This window comes from Danio aesculapii, chromosome 18, assembly GCF_903798145.1.
Source record: "Danio aesculapii chromosome 18, fDanAes4.1, whole genome shotgun sequence".
Classification (NCBI taxonomy): Eukaryota; Metazoa; Chordata; class Actinopteri; order Cypriniformes; family Danionidae; genus Danio; species Danio aesculapii.
In genome coordinates, this window is record NC_079452.1 from 32,209,340 (window position 1) to 32,227,295 (window position 17,956).

A 17,956-nucleotide genomic window follows, 5' to 3' on the forward strand; every position below is an offset into this window, starting at 1 on the left:
CTTTACAATAATAATTTGATTAATTTGTTTTTTGTTTTGCTTTTTTTTGGCCAGGTTTATTTTTATGTTATATTAATATTATATTTTATTAAGCCTGTCTTTTTTCCGCCAAACAGCTTATACTGCTACAGCCATTAAAATAGACCAGATTTGTTTGTTAATTTTTTTTTTTATGAGAATAATTTAGTGAAATGTTTGGAGTTTTTTTTTTTTTTTTTTTTTTTTTTTTTTAAGTGAAATCGATATTCAAGCAGTATATGGTCCACAGAGAATTAACTCAACTTACAAGTTGTGCATTGTGCATGACCAGTTGGCTCATCATTTAAAGTTGTCACTATCTGAAAAGTTGATGAGCAGTGTGCCCTTCCTCTAGCGTTTTTCATAGATTTAACTTCGCCATTGACAGTTTTTCTTTTTATGTTCTCTGTTGCACGCGGCTGGAAATCTCTATGCGCTTCCAGACTGCACGCATTAGATCTCTTTAAACTTTTTTTTTTTAAGTAAAGCAGGCCCGAAGCCCGATATGTATGGTAGCTATGACGTGAAAATTGGCCCGAAGCCCGGCCCTAGGAGGATAAAAAAGTCGGGGCCCCGACGGGCTCAAAAGCAGGGCTCTAATTTTCACTTATATAAAATGTATTTAATTTTCTGTTATTTGTTTTTTCTTTATTATTTTAAATATTATTCACTTTGTTAAATATTAGAACTTTAGTATATACTAGTGTGTGTATATACTGTTTTGTTTTTGTTTGTTTTTGTTATTTTAGTACAAGTTAAATAAGAAATAAAAGAATAATGATGACAACAATAGGTAATAAGAAAAATAATAATACAAGTATATCATTTATTTTTTTCACTGTCATTGACAAACTAAATTCCTTTTTATTAGTAGAGGGTGTATATACTATATATTTTTTATTTTAGTTGTTTTAGTACAAGTAAAACATTTAAATAAGAAATAAATAATAATAACAAATATAAAAACATCCTTTTTATTAGTAGAAGCTATACTGTTTTTGTTTTCTGTATTTATTTTAATCTTCTAACTTAAGGTTCAGCAATCTTGTGTGCTTTTCCCCCTTTTTATTCTTTTATTTTTAAATTTTTGTATAGTTTTGTTTTATTTTATTATTTAATACAATTTAAACATTTAAATAAGTTGCTTTCATTTCTACTTTTGTATTCTATATTTTATTTTCATTTTTGTAACGTTTTCTATACCCTTCTATAGCCTGACTGTCCAACTCTGTTTCACCATGATTGAATAACATGTTTTTCTACCCTTTGTTTAGGTTCAGTGTGTGTGGTGATTTATTATTATTTTTTTGTTGCTTTTCTCATGTTCTCTCTCACCCGCTTGATCCACCTGTCCAAAAGCCCTGTTTCCTCAGTTGATGGTCACTGTTGTTTTCTGCGTGCCGTGTTTCTCCTGTTGTCTCTCACTCATGTTGCTGTGGTGTGTTTTATCCAATCAGAAGCCTCTGTCTGCTGCCCGCCGCTGGTCAGTGCAGACTATTCATGAATGTCCGGTATTGACCTCCGTCCCGCCTTCCCATTCATTCTCTCTTTCTTTCACTCTTCTCTACTTGCTCTAATACCGAATCACTTTTTTTTTTGGTGTCGCTTTATTGCATTTGATACATCTGCTGTCATTTCATGTATGGCACATCATCATCATCATCATCATCATCACAGCTCTGTAATTTTGCAGTGTAGTTTCTGCTTTGAAAAAAATTCATTACTAATTTATCGGGTGTTTAGAGAACATGAAAATGAAAGATCATCCATTTTTTTTGCTCTTTCTGTCTCATGTAAATGATCTAACATTTTTCAACCCCAAATCAGAAAAGGTTGTGACAGTATGAAAAAACGCAAATAAAAAAGAAAATAGTGATTTCTAAATTTACTTTGACTTGTATTTCATTGCAGACAATACAACAAACATTATTTAACGGGTCATGAAACCCCCCTTTTTCAGTTCAAGTTTACCTCAAAAAATGCTCCATGATGAGCAGAGCAGGGGAGAAAGGGGAGAAAACTGTTGTCAGTTGGCTCACAAAATGAGACACGAACCGTTAGGAGGCCCATGATTTTATAGTTGACAAAGTTAAAAGGCAAAGAAATAAACAGTCAGTAATTTAATGTCCTGCTACAGATACGATAGGTTACTAGTAATTTCATATAATATACAGTTGAAGTCAGAATTTTTAGCCCGCTTTTGTTATGAAGCGGACAGGAGACAGAGGTAAGGAAACGTTAGGGTGTTTATTAAATGACAACAAGGAGCACATGAAGGATAGCCAGGAGGATCAGGAATGATGTTGGGGTCTTTTCCTCCGTGGCTGGGTAACAGGAATACACGAGGATGGACAGCACACACCAGATACAGCTGACAGAGGATGACACAGACTTGGAAGGACTGGAAGACAGGACGATTCGGGAGGACCAGGAAGACTAGGAGGAATACAAAGAGAACAGGTAAGTAAATCGTTTGTTTTAGCTGAGGATGACTACGCTGAGTGGTCGCTCAGTTGTCCGCTTTCGTCGAGACGAGCCCGGACAATGAGCGACTGGAGTGCTGTGCTTTTATCTGGTGCTCGTGAATGTGATGCAGCTGTGTGCTCATTAGAAGTCAGGTGATGGTGATCTTCGTGAGTGGGGGTCGTGAGAGCCTGACCAATCCATGACAGTACCCCCCTCCCCAGGGCCCGCTCCTGAGGGCCGACACCTCCGACGCCGTGGTGGTCTCCCTCTGCCTCTAGGCGCTGGGAACTCAGGGTGGCTCTCATGAAACTCCACCATGAGACTAGGATCGAGAATATCAGCTCTGGGAACCCATGTCCTTTCTTCGGGGCCGTACCCTTCCCAGTCCACCAGGTACTCCAACTGGCCACCACGACGTCGGGAACGCAAGATCTCCTTCACTGCGTAGACGGCTCCTTCTTCTAGGAGCAGTGGAGGAGGGGGTTCCTCTTCGTGGTCAGGCTCTGTGGAGGGAAGAACAGGATCGTGATAGGGTTTCAGGAGTGATACGTGGAATGTAGGGTGAATACGGTAGTGAGAGGGTAATTGTAGTTTGTAGGTGACGGGGTTAACCTGTTCCACGATGGTGAAGGGACCAACAAATCGGGGACTTAACTTGCGAGAGGGCAGTCGCATGCGTATGTCCCGGGTGGATAGCCACACCTTTTGTCCGGGTGTGTATCTGGGTTCTTCAGACCTTCTCCTATCGGCGGTTACCTTGCTTCGACGGACTGCCCTCTGCAGATGTTGATGAGCCTCGTCCCAGACTCTCTCGCTCTCCCGGAACCAGTGATCCACTGCGGGGACATCAGATGGTTCGCCATCCCAGGGAAAGAGCGGTGGTTGGAAGCCCAGGACGCACTGGAATGGCGTGAGTCCGGTGGAGGGTTGCCGCAGTGAATTTTGGGCATATTCTGCCCAGCCCAAATACTGGCTCCAGGAGTTCTGGTGACCACTGCAGAAGGTCCTCAGGAACCGTCCCACCTCCTGAATCTTCCTCTCTGTCTGCCCGTTGGTTTGGGGATGATATCCAGAAGAGAGGCTGACGGCCACACCTAGGAGCTTGAAGAAGGCTTCCATAGACGTGAGATGAACTGTGGACCTCTGTCCGACACAATATCTTCTGGAATACCAAATGACCTGAAGACTTGATTAAAGATATTGTCGGCAGTTTCAAAGGCTGTGGGAAGACCTTTCAGAGGGATTAGTTTGACAAACTTTGAGAATCTATCTACTATGACTAGAATACAGGTATTACCTTCTGACGAAGGGAGGTCAGTGATAAAGTCCACTCCTAGGTGTGACCAGGGACGGTTCGGAATCGGCAAGGGATGGAGCTTTCCAGCGGGTAGATGACGTGGGCTCTTGGATTGGGCACAGTCCTTACAGCCCTGAACATATTGCCTCACATCCCTTGCCATGTTTGGCCACCAGAATCGTTGGGATACTAGCGAGAGAGTATTGTTGATCCCTGGATGTCCAGTGCCTAGCGAGGTATGTAAGGAGTGGATCAGATCTACCCGGTGTTCAGGTGGTATGAACTGCCGATGAGGAGGGCATCCCGGCGGAGCAGGGGCTTCCGGAGTGGCAACGACTGGAGGAGCGTTCCAGGTGATCGGACAAATGGAGATGTGTTCGGGAAGAATCTTCGTTGGGAGTTCTTCATGATCGTGATGCTCGTGTAAACGAGAGAGAGCGTCTGCTCTTAGATTCTTGGGTCCTGGACGATAGGAAATGGAGAAATCAAAACGTGAGAAGAAAAGTGACCATCTGGCTTGACGTGGACATAGTCTCTTGGCCTCTTTGATGTATTGGAGGTTTTTGTGATCTGTGATCACCTGGAACGGATGTTTGGCTCCCTCCAACCAGTGACGCCACTCCTCCAAGGCTAGCTTGATTGCTAGAAGCTCCCTGTCTCCTATGCTGTAATTCTGCTCCGCCGGGCTCAACTTCCGAGAGAAATAGGCACAGGGATGCAGTCGGGGCGGTGTATCATGATGTTGAGATAATACTGCCCCGACGCCGGTGGTGGATGCGTCCACTTCCACCACGAAAGGAAGATTTGGGTCAGGATGAGTCAGGAGTGGGGCCCTTGTGAACTCCTTCTTAAGAAGGCGGAAGGCTGCGGCTGCTTCTTTGGTCCACTCCAGTCCTTTGGGTTTACCCTTGAGGAGATTAGTGAGAGGTGATGTAATCCTGCTGTAGTCCTTGATAAACCGTCTATAAAAGTTAGCAAACCCAAGAAACCTCTGGAGCTCCTTAATGGAAGTGGGTTCTGACCAGGATAGAACAGCCTCAATTTTCTTCCCATCCATACGTATACCGGTTTGGTCAATGATGTATCCCAAGAAATGAATCGACTTCTGGTGGAATGAGCATTTCTCCGCTTTGAGGTAGAGGTGATGTTCTCTCAATGTGTGTAGGACCTCCGCAACGTGTTGGCGATGTTCGGCCTCACTCCGGGAGTAAATGAGGATGTCATCTATGTACACTATTACACAGTGGTGAAGAAACTCCCGGAGGACTTCATGAATGAAGTTTTGGAATACGGAGGGGGCGTTGACCAGACCGTAAGGCATGACCTCATATTCATAGTGGCCAGTAGGGGTCACGAATGCTGTCTTCCATTGGTCCCCCTCACGTATTCTTATCAGATTATACGCGCTGCGGAGGTCCAATTTAGTGAAGACTTTAGCTTCTCGGAGCTGTTCCAAAGCGGCTGGTACCAGAGGAAGGGGATATCGGTATTTTACTGTACCGTTATTTAGGACCCTGTAGTCGATGCATGGACGCAGCCCTCCGTCCTTCTTGGCCACAAAGAAGAAGCTTGAGGCGGCTGGTGATTTTGAGTGACGTATGTACCCCTGACTCAGAGCTTCCCTTATGTAATCTTCCATTGCCTGATTCTCTGGAAGCGAGAGCGGGTAGATCCTACCTCTTGGCAACTGGGCATCTGGAACTAGGTCGATCGCGCAGTCCCATGGCCGATGCGGCGGTAGCTGGGAAGCTCTCTTGGGGCAGAAGACATCATGAAAGGAGCTGTACTCCTTAGGAATGTGGATAGACTGCTTCTCAGGAGGGCTCTCGACCGATGTTGCAAACAAAGAAATGGGGGTTCCGACCTTGAAGAGGGAGATTTGGAAAACAGGCAGGTGTACATCCAGATCCCCATTTCTTTATCTCTCCTGTGCCCCAAGAGATGATGGGATCGTGCTTCACCAGCCACGGGCGCCCTAGAATGATGTCCATATTTGCACCCTCCAGAACCAGAAATTGAATCCTCTCTTGATGTAACAACCCCACTTGAAGAAGGATGTCTTCGCATTGTCGATGGATACGGGTCGAAGATCGAGTGCACTGGGTTATCGGTTGTATCTGGTATATATGCGAGGACGCCTCAGTACGGAGGTGGAGTTGACGACAGAGGGATTGGGAGATGAAGTTCCCTGCTGACCCGGAGTCGATGAGGGCTGTGACAAGGAGAGAAATAGAGGCAGTAGTTATTTGTACGGTGGTAGTAAGTGGTTTACATTGTTCAATATTCGTACTGAATACACTCACTGAAGTCCGAATGGGACGAAGGGGACACTCCATACGGGTGTGTCCACTGACACCGCAGTATAGACACAGACCCCGGGTCAGCCTCCTCTGTCGTTCCGCTGATGTCAGTCTTCCAGACTCTATTATCATGGGTTCTGGTTCTGGAGAGGCTGTTGACTCAGGCGATTGGAGGAGTGCAGACGAGGGGGTGATGGTGTCCTGTTGATAGGAACGGAGACGATCGGAACATCGGAGAGAATGTTGGATGAATCTCTCCAGACCCATTGTATCATCTAATGTGGCCAGTTGGATTCGGAGAGTGGGTTCCAAGCCGAGCCGGTACGTGGTCAACAACGATCTCTCATTCCATCCACTTGCAGCTGCTAGAGTGCGAAACCGGAGAGCATATTCCTGTGTAGATAGAGTACCTTGCTTTAGATGATACAGCTGCTCTCCAGCGGCTACTTCCCCATCAGAACGTCCAAACACCTCTTTGAAATACTCCGTGAAGGTAGTGATGGAATTCATGACCGGCCCGGCTTGGTTCCAGATCGTCTCAGCCCATTTAAGTGCAGGTCCAGAGAGTAGAGATACGATGTAGGCGATCTTCGACTTATCTGTGGGATATAGAGAAGGTTGCATTTCGAATATGAGGGAACATTGTAACAGAAAAACCATGGCACTCCCCCGCTCCGCCTGAGTAGGGCGCTGGTCGGGCCATGGGACTGGAAGGAAGGGCCGAAGAAGAAACTGTGGAGGCGGAAGTGCTCGGTGCTGGTGGTGCGTTGGAAGTGGAGCTGGTGGCTGTAGAATCCGCTTCAACTGGTCCACCAGCTCTTGAAGGTGATCGGGGGTGCTCATGTTGTCGTCGTTAATGGTCCGGGCTTCTGTTATGAAGCGGACAGGAGACAGAGGTAAGGAAACGTTAGGGTGTTTATTAAATGACAACAAGGAGCACATGAAGGATAGCCAGGAGGATCAGGAATGATGTTGGGGTCTTTTCCTCCGTGGCTGGGTAACAGGAATACACGAGGATGGACAGCACACACCAGATACAGCTGACAGAGGATGACACAGACTTGGAAGGACTGGAAGACAGGACGATTCGGGAGGACCAGGAAGACTAGGAGGAATACAAAGAGAACAGGTAGTAAATCGTTTGTTTTAGCTGAGGATGACTACGCTGAGTGGTCGCTCAGTTGTCCGCTTTCGTCGAGACGAGCCCGGACAATGAGCGACTGGAGTGCTGTGCTTTTATCTGGTGCTCGTGAATGTGATGCAGCTGTGTGCTCATTAGAAGTCAGGTGATGGTGATCTTCGTGAGTGGGGGTCGTGAGAGCCTGACCAATCCATGACAGCTTTTAATTATTATTATTTTTTTCTTTTTTAAATATTTCCCAAATTATGTTTAACAGAGCAAGGAAATTTTCACAGTGTGTCTGATAATATTTTATCTTCTGGAGAAAGTCTTATTTGATTTATTTCGGCTAGAATAAAAATTAAGAATTTAATTTTTTAAACACCATTTTAAGGTCAAAATTATTAGCCCCTTTGAGCTATTTTTTTTTCAGTTGTCTACCGAACAAACCATCATTATACAATAATTTGCTTAATTACTCTAACCTGCCTAGTTAACCTAATTAACCTAGTTAAGCCTTTAAATGTCACTTTAAGCTGTATAGAAGTGTCTTGAAAAATATCTAGTCAAATATTATTTACTCTCATCATGGCAAAGATAAAATAAATCAGTTATTAGAAATGAGTAATTAAAACTATTATATTTAGAAATGTGTTGAAATAATCTTCTCTTCATTAAACAGAAATTGGGGAAAAAAAATAAACAGGGGAGCTAATAATTCAGGGGGGCTAATACTTCTGACTTCAACTGTATACACCTAAGTGGTGACCTCTGAAATAGAAAGGATTTCTATAGCCGAAGGAGAATGAATGAATATACACGTAACCACAATATGTTGTGTAGGATTGTAAACATAGGGGAACACAGCAGCACGGATAAAGGCGACGTGTCTGAATGTTAAGAAACTCAACTGATAAAGTCCGCCATTCTCCAATTCTTGTATTTCTCTCCCTACAAAAATGCTTGCTGCAAACCAACAGCTTTGCTATATCGGCCCTAACAGCATTGCAGGGAAAACCATGCAACAAACCCCGTGGATCATGAAACAACGCATATGACCCTTCACGAATGGCTAAATACAGCGTGCCGTGCATGACCATGGTCTCACAGTTTGGCAGGTCTGTCTTTAAAGAGCATGAAGCAGGGTCTTCTCATAGGATAAGAAAACTCAGCTATGAATAATAATGAGAAACTGACATGTCATCTCTGGACAGGCAGATCGGCGCTACGTCACCGATTTTGATCCAGCCCCAATAATGATTTTAAACCCGGAAGATGAAATTAGCTGACAAAAGCTCAAAATTATCCAGTTTTATCCACAATTAAAGCTAACAGTTTGTAAGCTTTTTTTAAATAAACCCTTTTATTTCTATTTTGGTTCTTGCAACACATTTCAAAAAAAGTTGAAACAGTAAAGCATTCACTACTTCGTAATGTTGCCATTCATTAGCCAGGTGTTTTAGGTGTAATTTTGTCCCATTCTTCCTGCAAACAAGTCTTAAGGTGAGCAACAGTACGGGGTCTTCATTGTCGCATTATGTGCTTTAAAATGCGTCACAGATTCTCTATTGGAGACAGATCGGGACTGCAGACAGGCCAGTCAACTACCAGTATCCTCTAGATTGTGTTTTGCAAGAACCAAAATTGGAATATGTGTTTATTTTGAAATACAAAACAATAAAACCCACGAGAAACGCATTAAATAATGTTTGATGTATTGTTTGTAATAAAATACGAGTCAAAGTAAATAAAAATTACTATTTTTTTATTTGCATTTTCCGTCCCAGCTTTTTCCTTTTTTTGGGTTGTAAATAGTATGTATATGTGTTTTATATATATATGTTTTGTGTATCTTGTATATAATTATTCAGGTCTCTTAATATGTTTACTTTATATAAAAAAAATGCTGTGTGATTTATCAAATTATATTTTCATATAATAATAATCCCGACTTTTTAAAAATATTATTTGTAGTGCAATTAATTAATCTATTAATTGCAAGACAGTGTTATTATTATTATTATTGTTGTTGTTAATAATATTATTATTAATTATTATAACATAATATCGATAATACTACTAATAATAGTAATAATAACAATACTTATTATTATTATTTGTAGTAGTAGTAGTAGTAGTATTGAAAATAATAATAATAAAAACTTTATATAGGAATTGCATGATAACAACTATATTAATAATAACAACAATTATTATTTATATTATTGATTACATTACATAATAAAAATAAATAAATAAAAACTATAATAATAAATACAGTAATCTGAAATTTATTTTTATTATTTGCAGTGCAGTTAATTGATATATTAATTGCAAGACAATAATAATAATAATAACAATAATTATTATTATTGATAACATTACAGTAATAATTAATTATTATACATTATTATTTATTATGTTTTTCAATGGGATTTCCCATACCGTCCTGTTCACAACTTGCAATGTTTTTGCATTTTTGTTTCGGTTAATCTAAAGTATTAACTGTGTTCAGAAATCGCGGCGCTGGAAAGGCAAACGAGAGGGAGGAGATTACAGCAACAGACCCATCAAACTGGCTGGAAAAGTCATCATCCAGGAGATCTCGTGTCTGCTGTCTGTGAACAAAACCCTCGGGGAGACTTACGTGTATGTTAGCAAACACTCAGACTGAAATGATGCGACTCCTGCTTTATCGATTTGCTCAAATGTCATCTTGATCTGCTGCGTATTTGTTTTTCTTTCCCTTAGGCTGAATGTTAATGACATACAGGACACGTGTCAGAAGAATGGGGCGGCGGCCTTAGCTGTGGGGCGCAGAGATTTAGCAAAGGTATGTGATTTAGTAAAGTTCTGTAACTTTACTAAATCAACTTTACTAAAAGTTATGAAGGTCCTTTGTTTTGTTTTATTTAGTTTTATTTTAACAGTACAATTATATTAATAAACATGATATTGGATGACATCAAGTACAATAGTAAAACGACGAATATTAAATAACCAAAAAATTATAATACTAATAATATTAATTTAAAAAATCATCAAATTGTATAAAATTTAAATCCTAAATTTCACACTTTTTTACTTTTAAGCATTTTGTAATGTAGTAATTAAATAATATAAGTCACAGAAAAGTCTGCAAATTAGGTAATGATGAAGAAAAATTACATTTGTGAATATAATGTTTATCTATTAAAACAAATAAATTGACTATAATAGTGTGTTAAAAAAACAGAAAAGTCAGAGCCTTCGAATGTTCTCTGGAGGGCTTTGTTTGATGTGTGATGTAGATTCAGCTGAAACATGAAGCTCCTCCTTTAAAAAAAAAAAAAAAAGCCAATAGCTCTGCCAGTCGTCGATGTTGAGATGAAGTGTATCTATTCATAATATAATATAATAAAATATAATACAATACAATACAATACAATACAATACAATGTAATATAATATAATATAATATAATACAATACAATACAATACAATACAATACAATACAATACAATACAATACAATACAATACAATACAATACAATACAATACAATATAATATAATATAGAGGTCACAGCAAGAAGGTTGCTGGTTCGAGTCCCAGCTGAGCCAGTTGGCATTTCTGTGTGGAGTTTCCATGTTTTTCCCATGCTGGCGTGGGTTTCCTCCGGGTGCTTCAGTTTCCCCTACTTGTCTGGCTGGCCGTAGTGTATGTGTGTGAATGCGGGAGTGTAAGGCTGTTTCCAAGCGTTGGGTTGCGGCTGGAAGGGCTAAGTTGGTGGTTCATTCCGCTGTGGCGACCCCTGAATAATAAAGGGACTAAGCTGAAAAGAAAATGAATTAATTAATTAATTAACAAATGACCACCTGATAGTAATAATAGAATGATTTCCGAAATATCATGTGGCGCTGAGTAACTGGAATAGTAAAATTTTAAATGTATTAAAATGGAAAACTACTTCATTTAAAAAATAATAATAATAGTTATCTATCTATCTATCTATCTATCTATCTATCTATCTATCTATCTATCTATCTATCTATCTATCTATCTATCTATCTATCTATCTATCTATATCTAAGGGGTGTAACGGTTCACAAAAATCAAGGTTCGGTTCGATACGACACAGTGGTGTCACGGTTCAGTATGTTTTCAATACAGCAAAAAAAGGAAAAAGTCAGAAGATTTCTTCTTTTTTTATGTATTAAAACTAACATCATAAAAGTATGATCTTGTTTTTTTTTATTATATTATTTTTAAAACAGTTTAAACAGCTATACTTCTGGGGTTTCTGCTTAGCAGCAAATAAAACAAATCCTTCTTTATACTCAAAACCAAAAAGCTTCCTATAAAAAATAAATGTAATATTGTAGTAGATAAACAAATAAAAAGAAAAGAACAATTTAGTTTTTATATGGAACTCAGTTTCAATCCATTTTTATGTAATTTTTTATTTTCAGACAGATGAGTGTCCACCTTTTCTTCAGACAGCACAGATCTGCTTGATTTGACTGTCACCTGCCATTTTAGTGGATCTGAAGGCAGGAATTGTCTGACTGAAATGGGCTTATGAAGGAATAATGTAACGGGGCTCTATTACATTTATCATTTTTTTAAAACCCGAAATTTCCACTACCGATTAAAGTCTAACGGGGCTGGAAATGAACCTTTTTTCTTGGTAGCAACTTAAAAAATGTAGGCGCACCAGACAAAAGTCGAACCCACCCAAAATTATGAGCACCGTTACTACACGTTTTTTTATTTACAGATTCCATTATATATTAACACTCTAATCACAACTAATAAACAAACATCCGCTCCCGGCCCTGCACGCACTGCTTGACGTGAATGAGATGAACTGAGTTACGATAATAACTGTGCTGTTCTCACGGGTGCTGTCTGAAATTGCACAGATGATATTATAACTTATTATTTGCATACGTTATCTTAATAGCAATACCGGTCTTTTCATGAGCTGCAATATTAGTTTCATCTCAGTTAATGCATGCACTTTAGCGATGGTGAACGCGGTATCAGTCGCACAACTGACAGCATCGTCATGATTAAATGAAGGATTAAATAACGTTAGAACCTCTCGTGGTTAAGATGTGTAGATTCAGGGGCAAACACTGGTAACTTACCTGAAAACTTCGTCCCACCAGCTTTATAGTGAATGCTGTAGTCATTTTCATAGCGGACTTTAACCACTGTAATTTAATATTATATAATATATTTAATAAATAACTAATATAGTATATTTATATTTAATATGTATTTTAATAAAGTGTAATTTTAAATAACTGTGGCCAGTAATTCGAATCCCATGCAGCCTCAAAGCCACAATAATGTGACGCGAGTCACGTGACATAACCCACTGAGTGGTAACATTTAGCCAGGGGGGTTTGGAAGACTCACCCCTCACTGACAAAGGACCAGAATTTGTCCCATACAATGAGCTCATTTGTCCTATTTTGACTGCTATGCCATCATAAATAATGAAAATAATCCATTGAAAAAGGCTTTAAGACCAAACGGAATCATTTGCCGGCTGTTGCTTCGGTGAGACTATAATATGATGTAAGAGAAGTCTTCTTTCACTACTGTATTGTTTTTAAACAGAGAAAACCTTTCACAGGTAACTTTGGTAACTTTATTCTAAATCTTGGACCTTATTTCTGAAATAAAAATGAGCAATAAAAAGGTGTGAAGCACCAGAAGTGGAGCATATTAAATTAATATGAATATATTTAGGCTATTGTTGATATCCAGGAATTAAAAAAAATACTTTTTTTTTAACCAAAGAGGCTAGAAAAATTCTGAAGAATTCATTATTATTATTATTATTATTATCATTATTATTATATTATTATGATTATTATTATTATTATTATTATTATGTTTTAATTATTATTTTTTTATTATTTTTGAAATGGCCAAATTGTGACTGAGGGCAGTTGCATGTGCTGGCCTGTTTGTTTTTGTCTAATAAATGACAGTAGGCTACAGTTTTTGTACTTTAAAACTTTAACAGATTCATATTTTTTTCCTAATTATATGATGAAATAAATTTGTTTTAATGTTTCTTTATTGCAAATTTTTATAAAATAGTTTTAGTACATCAAAAGGGTGGTTATGATGACATCTGACTAGTTAATCCAACAAAAAAAGTACTGCTTAAAATGTCACTAAAATACAGTATTTAAATCTCATAGTTAAATAGAAACCGAGGCGTATAACTGAATAAACTAAAAAAAAAAAATAGAACCACCCCTCTCACCAGGCTGGCTACGGGCCTGTGTTACACCCTTTATTTATAAATATATATATATACACATATATATATATATATATATATACATATATACATATACATACACACACACACACACACACACACACAGTTGAAGTCAGAATTATTAGTTAATTATTATTAACTAATTTCTAATAACTGATTTATTTTATCTTAATAAATAATATTTGACTAAATATTTTTCAACACACTAGTATTCAGCTTTAAGTGACATTTAAAGGTTTAACTAGGTTAATTAGGCAAGTTAGGGTAATCAGGCAAGTCAGTGTATAACTGTGGTTTGTTCTGTAGATAATTGGAAAAAATATTGCTTGAGGGCACTAATAATTTTGACCTTAAAATGGTTTTTAAAAAATTAAAAACTGCTTTTATTCTAGCCAAAATAAAACAAACAAAACTTTCTCCTGAAGAAAAAATATTATAGGAAATACTGTGAGAAATTCCTGTTAAGCATCATTTGGAAAATGTTTGAAAAAGAAAAAATAATCAGCTAGAGGGCTAACATTTTCACTTCAGTGTATGTATTGATAAGAATCTAAGTTATGGATTATAAGAAGTTAAAACACAGACACACTTTTGTACTGCTTACTTACTATAGTTTTTCACAATTTACTTTTCAGGTATGGGCACTCGCCTCAGCGTCCACTAATCTTAACCTGAGTCCTGACCCTGACCCTGATGCTGGAACTCCCTGGGCCAAACATCCATTTGGGCGACATCTGCTGGAGACACTGTGAGTTGCAGCTTCTTAACCAGGGACACCATTATGTGTGCATTATCCACCTAATGATGCTTTTTGAAAATTTAGAAAAATTTGGGAAATAATATTGATTGAGAGCCCAGAGCTGAAAATAAATGCTAATTGAGGGTGTCGAGAGGAGAGAGGAAAATGATAACAGCCAATCAGAGTCCGAATATCTGCTGAGGTTTTCAATCACTCATAGTGTTTTAAAGACTACGGGCTCTATTTTGACGATCCATGCGCAAAGTGCAAAGCGCAGGGTGCAAACGCATTAAGGGCGTGTCAGAATCCACTTTTGCTATTTTAAGGCCGGAAAAATCCGCTTTGCGCTTAACAACAATATATAAATATATAAAATCCGCTTAACAACAATATATATACACACACACATATATATATTATTAGCCCTCCTGTATTTTTTTTTCTTTTTCAAATATTTCCCAGATGATGTTTAACAGAGCAAGGAAATGTTCACTGTGTGTCTGATAATATTTTTTTCTTCTGGAGAAAGTCTTATTTGTTGCATTTTGGCTAGAATAAAAGCAGTTTTTAAATTTTTTTTTATTTATTTTAAGGTTGTCGTAGCCATTTCAAATAAAGAGACTCTGATCAAGAGACAAAGTCTTACAAGGATTACTTTCAAAAAGATTTTATTCTTTGCAAAGAATGGGTCCGACAGTCATACAGGAACACCGGTTGCTACAGAGTGCGACACACAGGCTAACCAGACACCAGGTTTTATCTTCTTACAAACGCACTCTTTAGAGCATTCCTCCTCTGAGGATCAAGATATGGCTACCAGGATTTACACTTTTTAAATTCATATGTTCAAAAGCAGATGACCACCTTTTGTACGACCCTTTATGTATCTTTTCTTAGGAAGGCATGCATTTCTTAATATATAGTGTTTTTAGTAAGTAAGAGAAGTTTTATTTAAATCAATGTTTTAGGATTAATAAAATTGAATTTTTCCACCCCAAGGTCGATATTATTAGCCTACTTAAACAATATTTGTTTTCGATTGTCTACAGAACGAACCATCGTTATACAATGACTTTCCTAATTAGCCTAACTTACCTAATTAAGTTAAGCCTTTAAATGTCACTTTAAGCTGAATAATACTATCTTGAAAAGTATCTAGTCAAATATCATGTACTGTCATAAACGCAACAATAAATGAAATCAGTTAATATAAATGAGTTATTAAAACTAAACTTAAAACATTTCAGTAATTTCTGAACCTATCCTCATTTTCATGTGATCTTAGCATTTGTCTGTTTCCTCGGCAGGCTTGAGCACTACAGCCAGATGAGTGATGTTCAGAGTCTGGCCATGTTGTGTAGTGTGTTCAGAGGTCACGGCAGTCCTCAGGAATACTTCACTCTTTATGGACATCAGCAGCCGAGGCCGGCCGTCTTCACTCCACACCACTCACGATATGTACGTCTGCATTAATTCATTAATCAGTGCATCAATTCTGCACTGACTTTGAGGAAATCACACAATGGACCCTTTTCACAAAACGCGTTTAACAGTCATCATAATCTTAAATGCTTGAAAGTTTTTCATATTTGTATTTTTCCAAAAAACGGATGAAAATTTGTATGTATTTATGCATTATTACAGTGTTTCCCAACCCTGTTCCTGGAGGCACACCAACAGTACATATTTTGAATGTCTCCCTTATCTGACCCATTAACTTCAGGTTTTGGAGTACCTTCTAATCTTCTGATGAGTTGATTCAGGTGTGTTTGATTAGGGAGAGGTTGAAAATGTGTACCGTTGGTGTGCCTTCAGGAACAGGGTTGGGAAACACTGCATTATTATATCATCTTTGCATCAACTTACAAAAATTAATTACCACTTATAAAAGGTGTTTCTTATGCAATGCCTATGGATGGGTCAGTAAATTTGTTCTTATTCTCCCTTCTGGCTGCCGACATTAGTCTCACACAATTTTTTTTCCTTTACACCATCGTGGAGTTTTTCTTTTATTATTCTAGTTGTACTCTCACATTCACTGCACTCTGTTTGCCAGCTATAATGACTTCCGCTACTGAGTAACCCGAAAATGTGAAAAGGGTCCATATGGCAAAAGCACTGCAGGTGAACAGTTTAAAAGAATAACTGATATTCATCACCCAGTTGATTTGATTACATTAAGAATTAAGAAAACATTTTTTGCATTATATATTTTTTTTACGTTATGTTTAAATATACAAATAAGGCAGTATGTAATTAAATATGCACTAATTTGCATACATTTCTAGCACAGAAGTTTGAATATTAAAGTGTGTTTTTATTTTCATATTAGAGTCAAAGGGTTTACAGACTGATTTTAGGATTTATTTTTATCACGCCATAATTCTAAAAATACTAGAATGTAGAATAAAATGTATATAATCAGACATAGTATGTATGAACATATCCATCTACAGAAAAAACTTTCAGATGATAAATATGAATAAACCTGTGGTGTGGGATGAATATAAGAGCTGTTGGAGAGGAAAAAAACTTTTTGAGTAAAGAAAAATGAATTGAAATCTACAGACACAAACTGATAAAGTGCAACAAAATGCACACTCAGGGCATGCTCACATTAGGTACAATTGCACTTTACCTCTCTCCTTTCGGCCTGCACTCACATTGCATTTTACCTTCCGAGCCGGTGCACATCATCGATGATGCGTCTGTTCAGTTTAAAAGAAAGAAAAGCACTCTTGATTAGCACAGTGGACATTGCTTTAGTTATATCGTTTTGTATTGTTTTTAGTCGTTTGGCATGCAGTGACACGCAGTCAAATATTTTGCGGAACAGATCAGCCACTTTTGACGCTCATAAATTATCCTAAAAGTCCTCATGCTGCAGGTACTTTGAGGTTTGCTGAAGGTGGCGACTGACATGCAGCAAGGAGTTTTGCATGTTTATAAAAACGATAACAGTTCGTGTTCATTGAAAAGTAAGAATGATTAATAAATCCATATGAAACGGTCCCTTAAAAGTCACGCCACATCTTCAGTTTCAGTCGTCTTCAGCTTTGCACTCACACTAAAAGCGAACCGCACCAAAGCCCAACCGAATCGAACCTCTTCCAACTGGGCCAGGGCCAGTCAACTGAACCTGGGCCTGATTTAAAGCACTCACACTTGTCAAACAAACCAGGTAACGTGCCTGGGCACGGTTCGGATAGCCTAGTGTGAGTGCACCCTTAAAGGTGTATTTCCGGATGTTGTCTTTGTTAGACTGAAAAGACCAAAATTTCAGAATTAACAAGTGCATGAAAAAATGTGTTTTTGGCTGCAGATTGTTGCTTAAAAGGGGACCTATTATGCTAAAATCACTTTTATAATGGGTTTAAACACAGTTGTGTGGCAGTAGTGTGTGAAGATAGCCAGCCTCTAATGGTCAATGGCTAATGGTTTTTATTCTAACAGCCTGCAGAAACACTTTGATTAACATTCTCCGTTTGTACATGTCATCAGAAAGCCCTGCCCACTAGTGACGATCTCTCCCTCATTAGCATAAACAGCCCTGAGTGAGAAGCAGCTGTCCGCCATTAGAGTTTTCACACCGTTCCTGCTAAAGATAATGTCAGTGACTAAGAGTCATTATAAATGTGGAGTTTTAGGATGCACAATTGAACACTGCAGTCTCCATAGACAGCCTTCTTCTGAGACACTTCTATTGGCATTTTTAGTTTTTCACAGAGATA

At 38.4% G+C, this 17,956-nt stretch overlaps 1 protein-coding gene across 2 annotated transcripts in view; it reads left to right on the plus strand.

Moving 5' to 3' along the window:
• wdr59 (WD repeat domain 59) overlaps positions 1-17,956 on the plus strand; it is a 48,522-nt gene that overhangs the window by 21,497 nt on the left and 9,069 nt on the right. Inside the window, exons 19-23 of one of the 2 annotated variants that reach the window (XM_056478598.1) lie at positions 1,476-1,529; positions 9,717-9,850; positions 9,953-10,034; positions 14,122-14,234; positions 15,533-15,683. In XM_056478598.1, coding sequence (XP_056334573.1) covers positions 1,476-1,529; positions 9,717-9,850; positions 9,953-10,034; positions 14,122-14,234; positions 15,533-15,683 — 534 coding nt within the window. The remainder of the gene's footprint in view (positions 1-1,475; positions 1,530-9,716; positions 9,851-9,952; positions 10,035-14,121; positions 14,235-15,532; positions 15,684-17,956) is intronic. The other variant, XM_056478599.1, reaches the window with a different exon arrangement.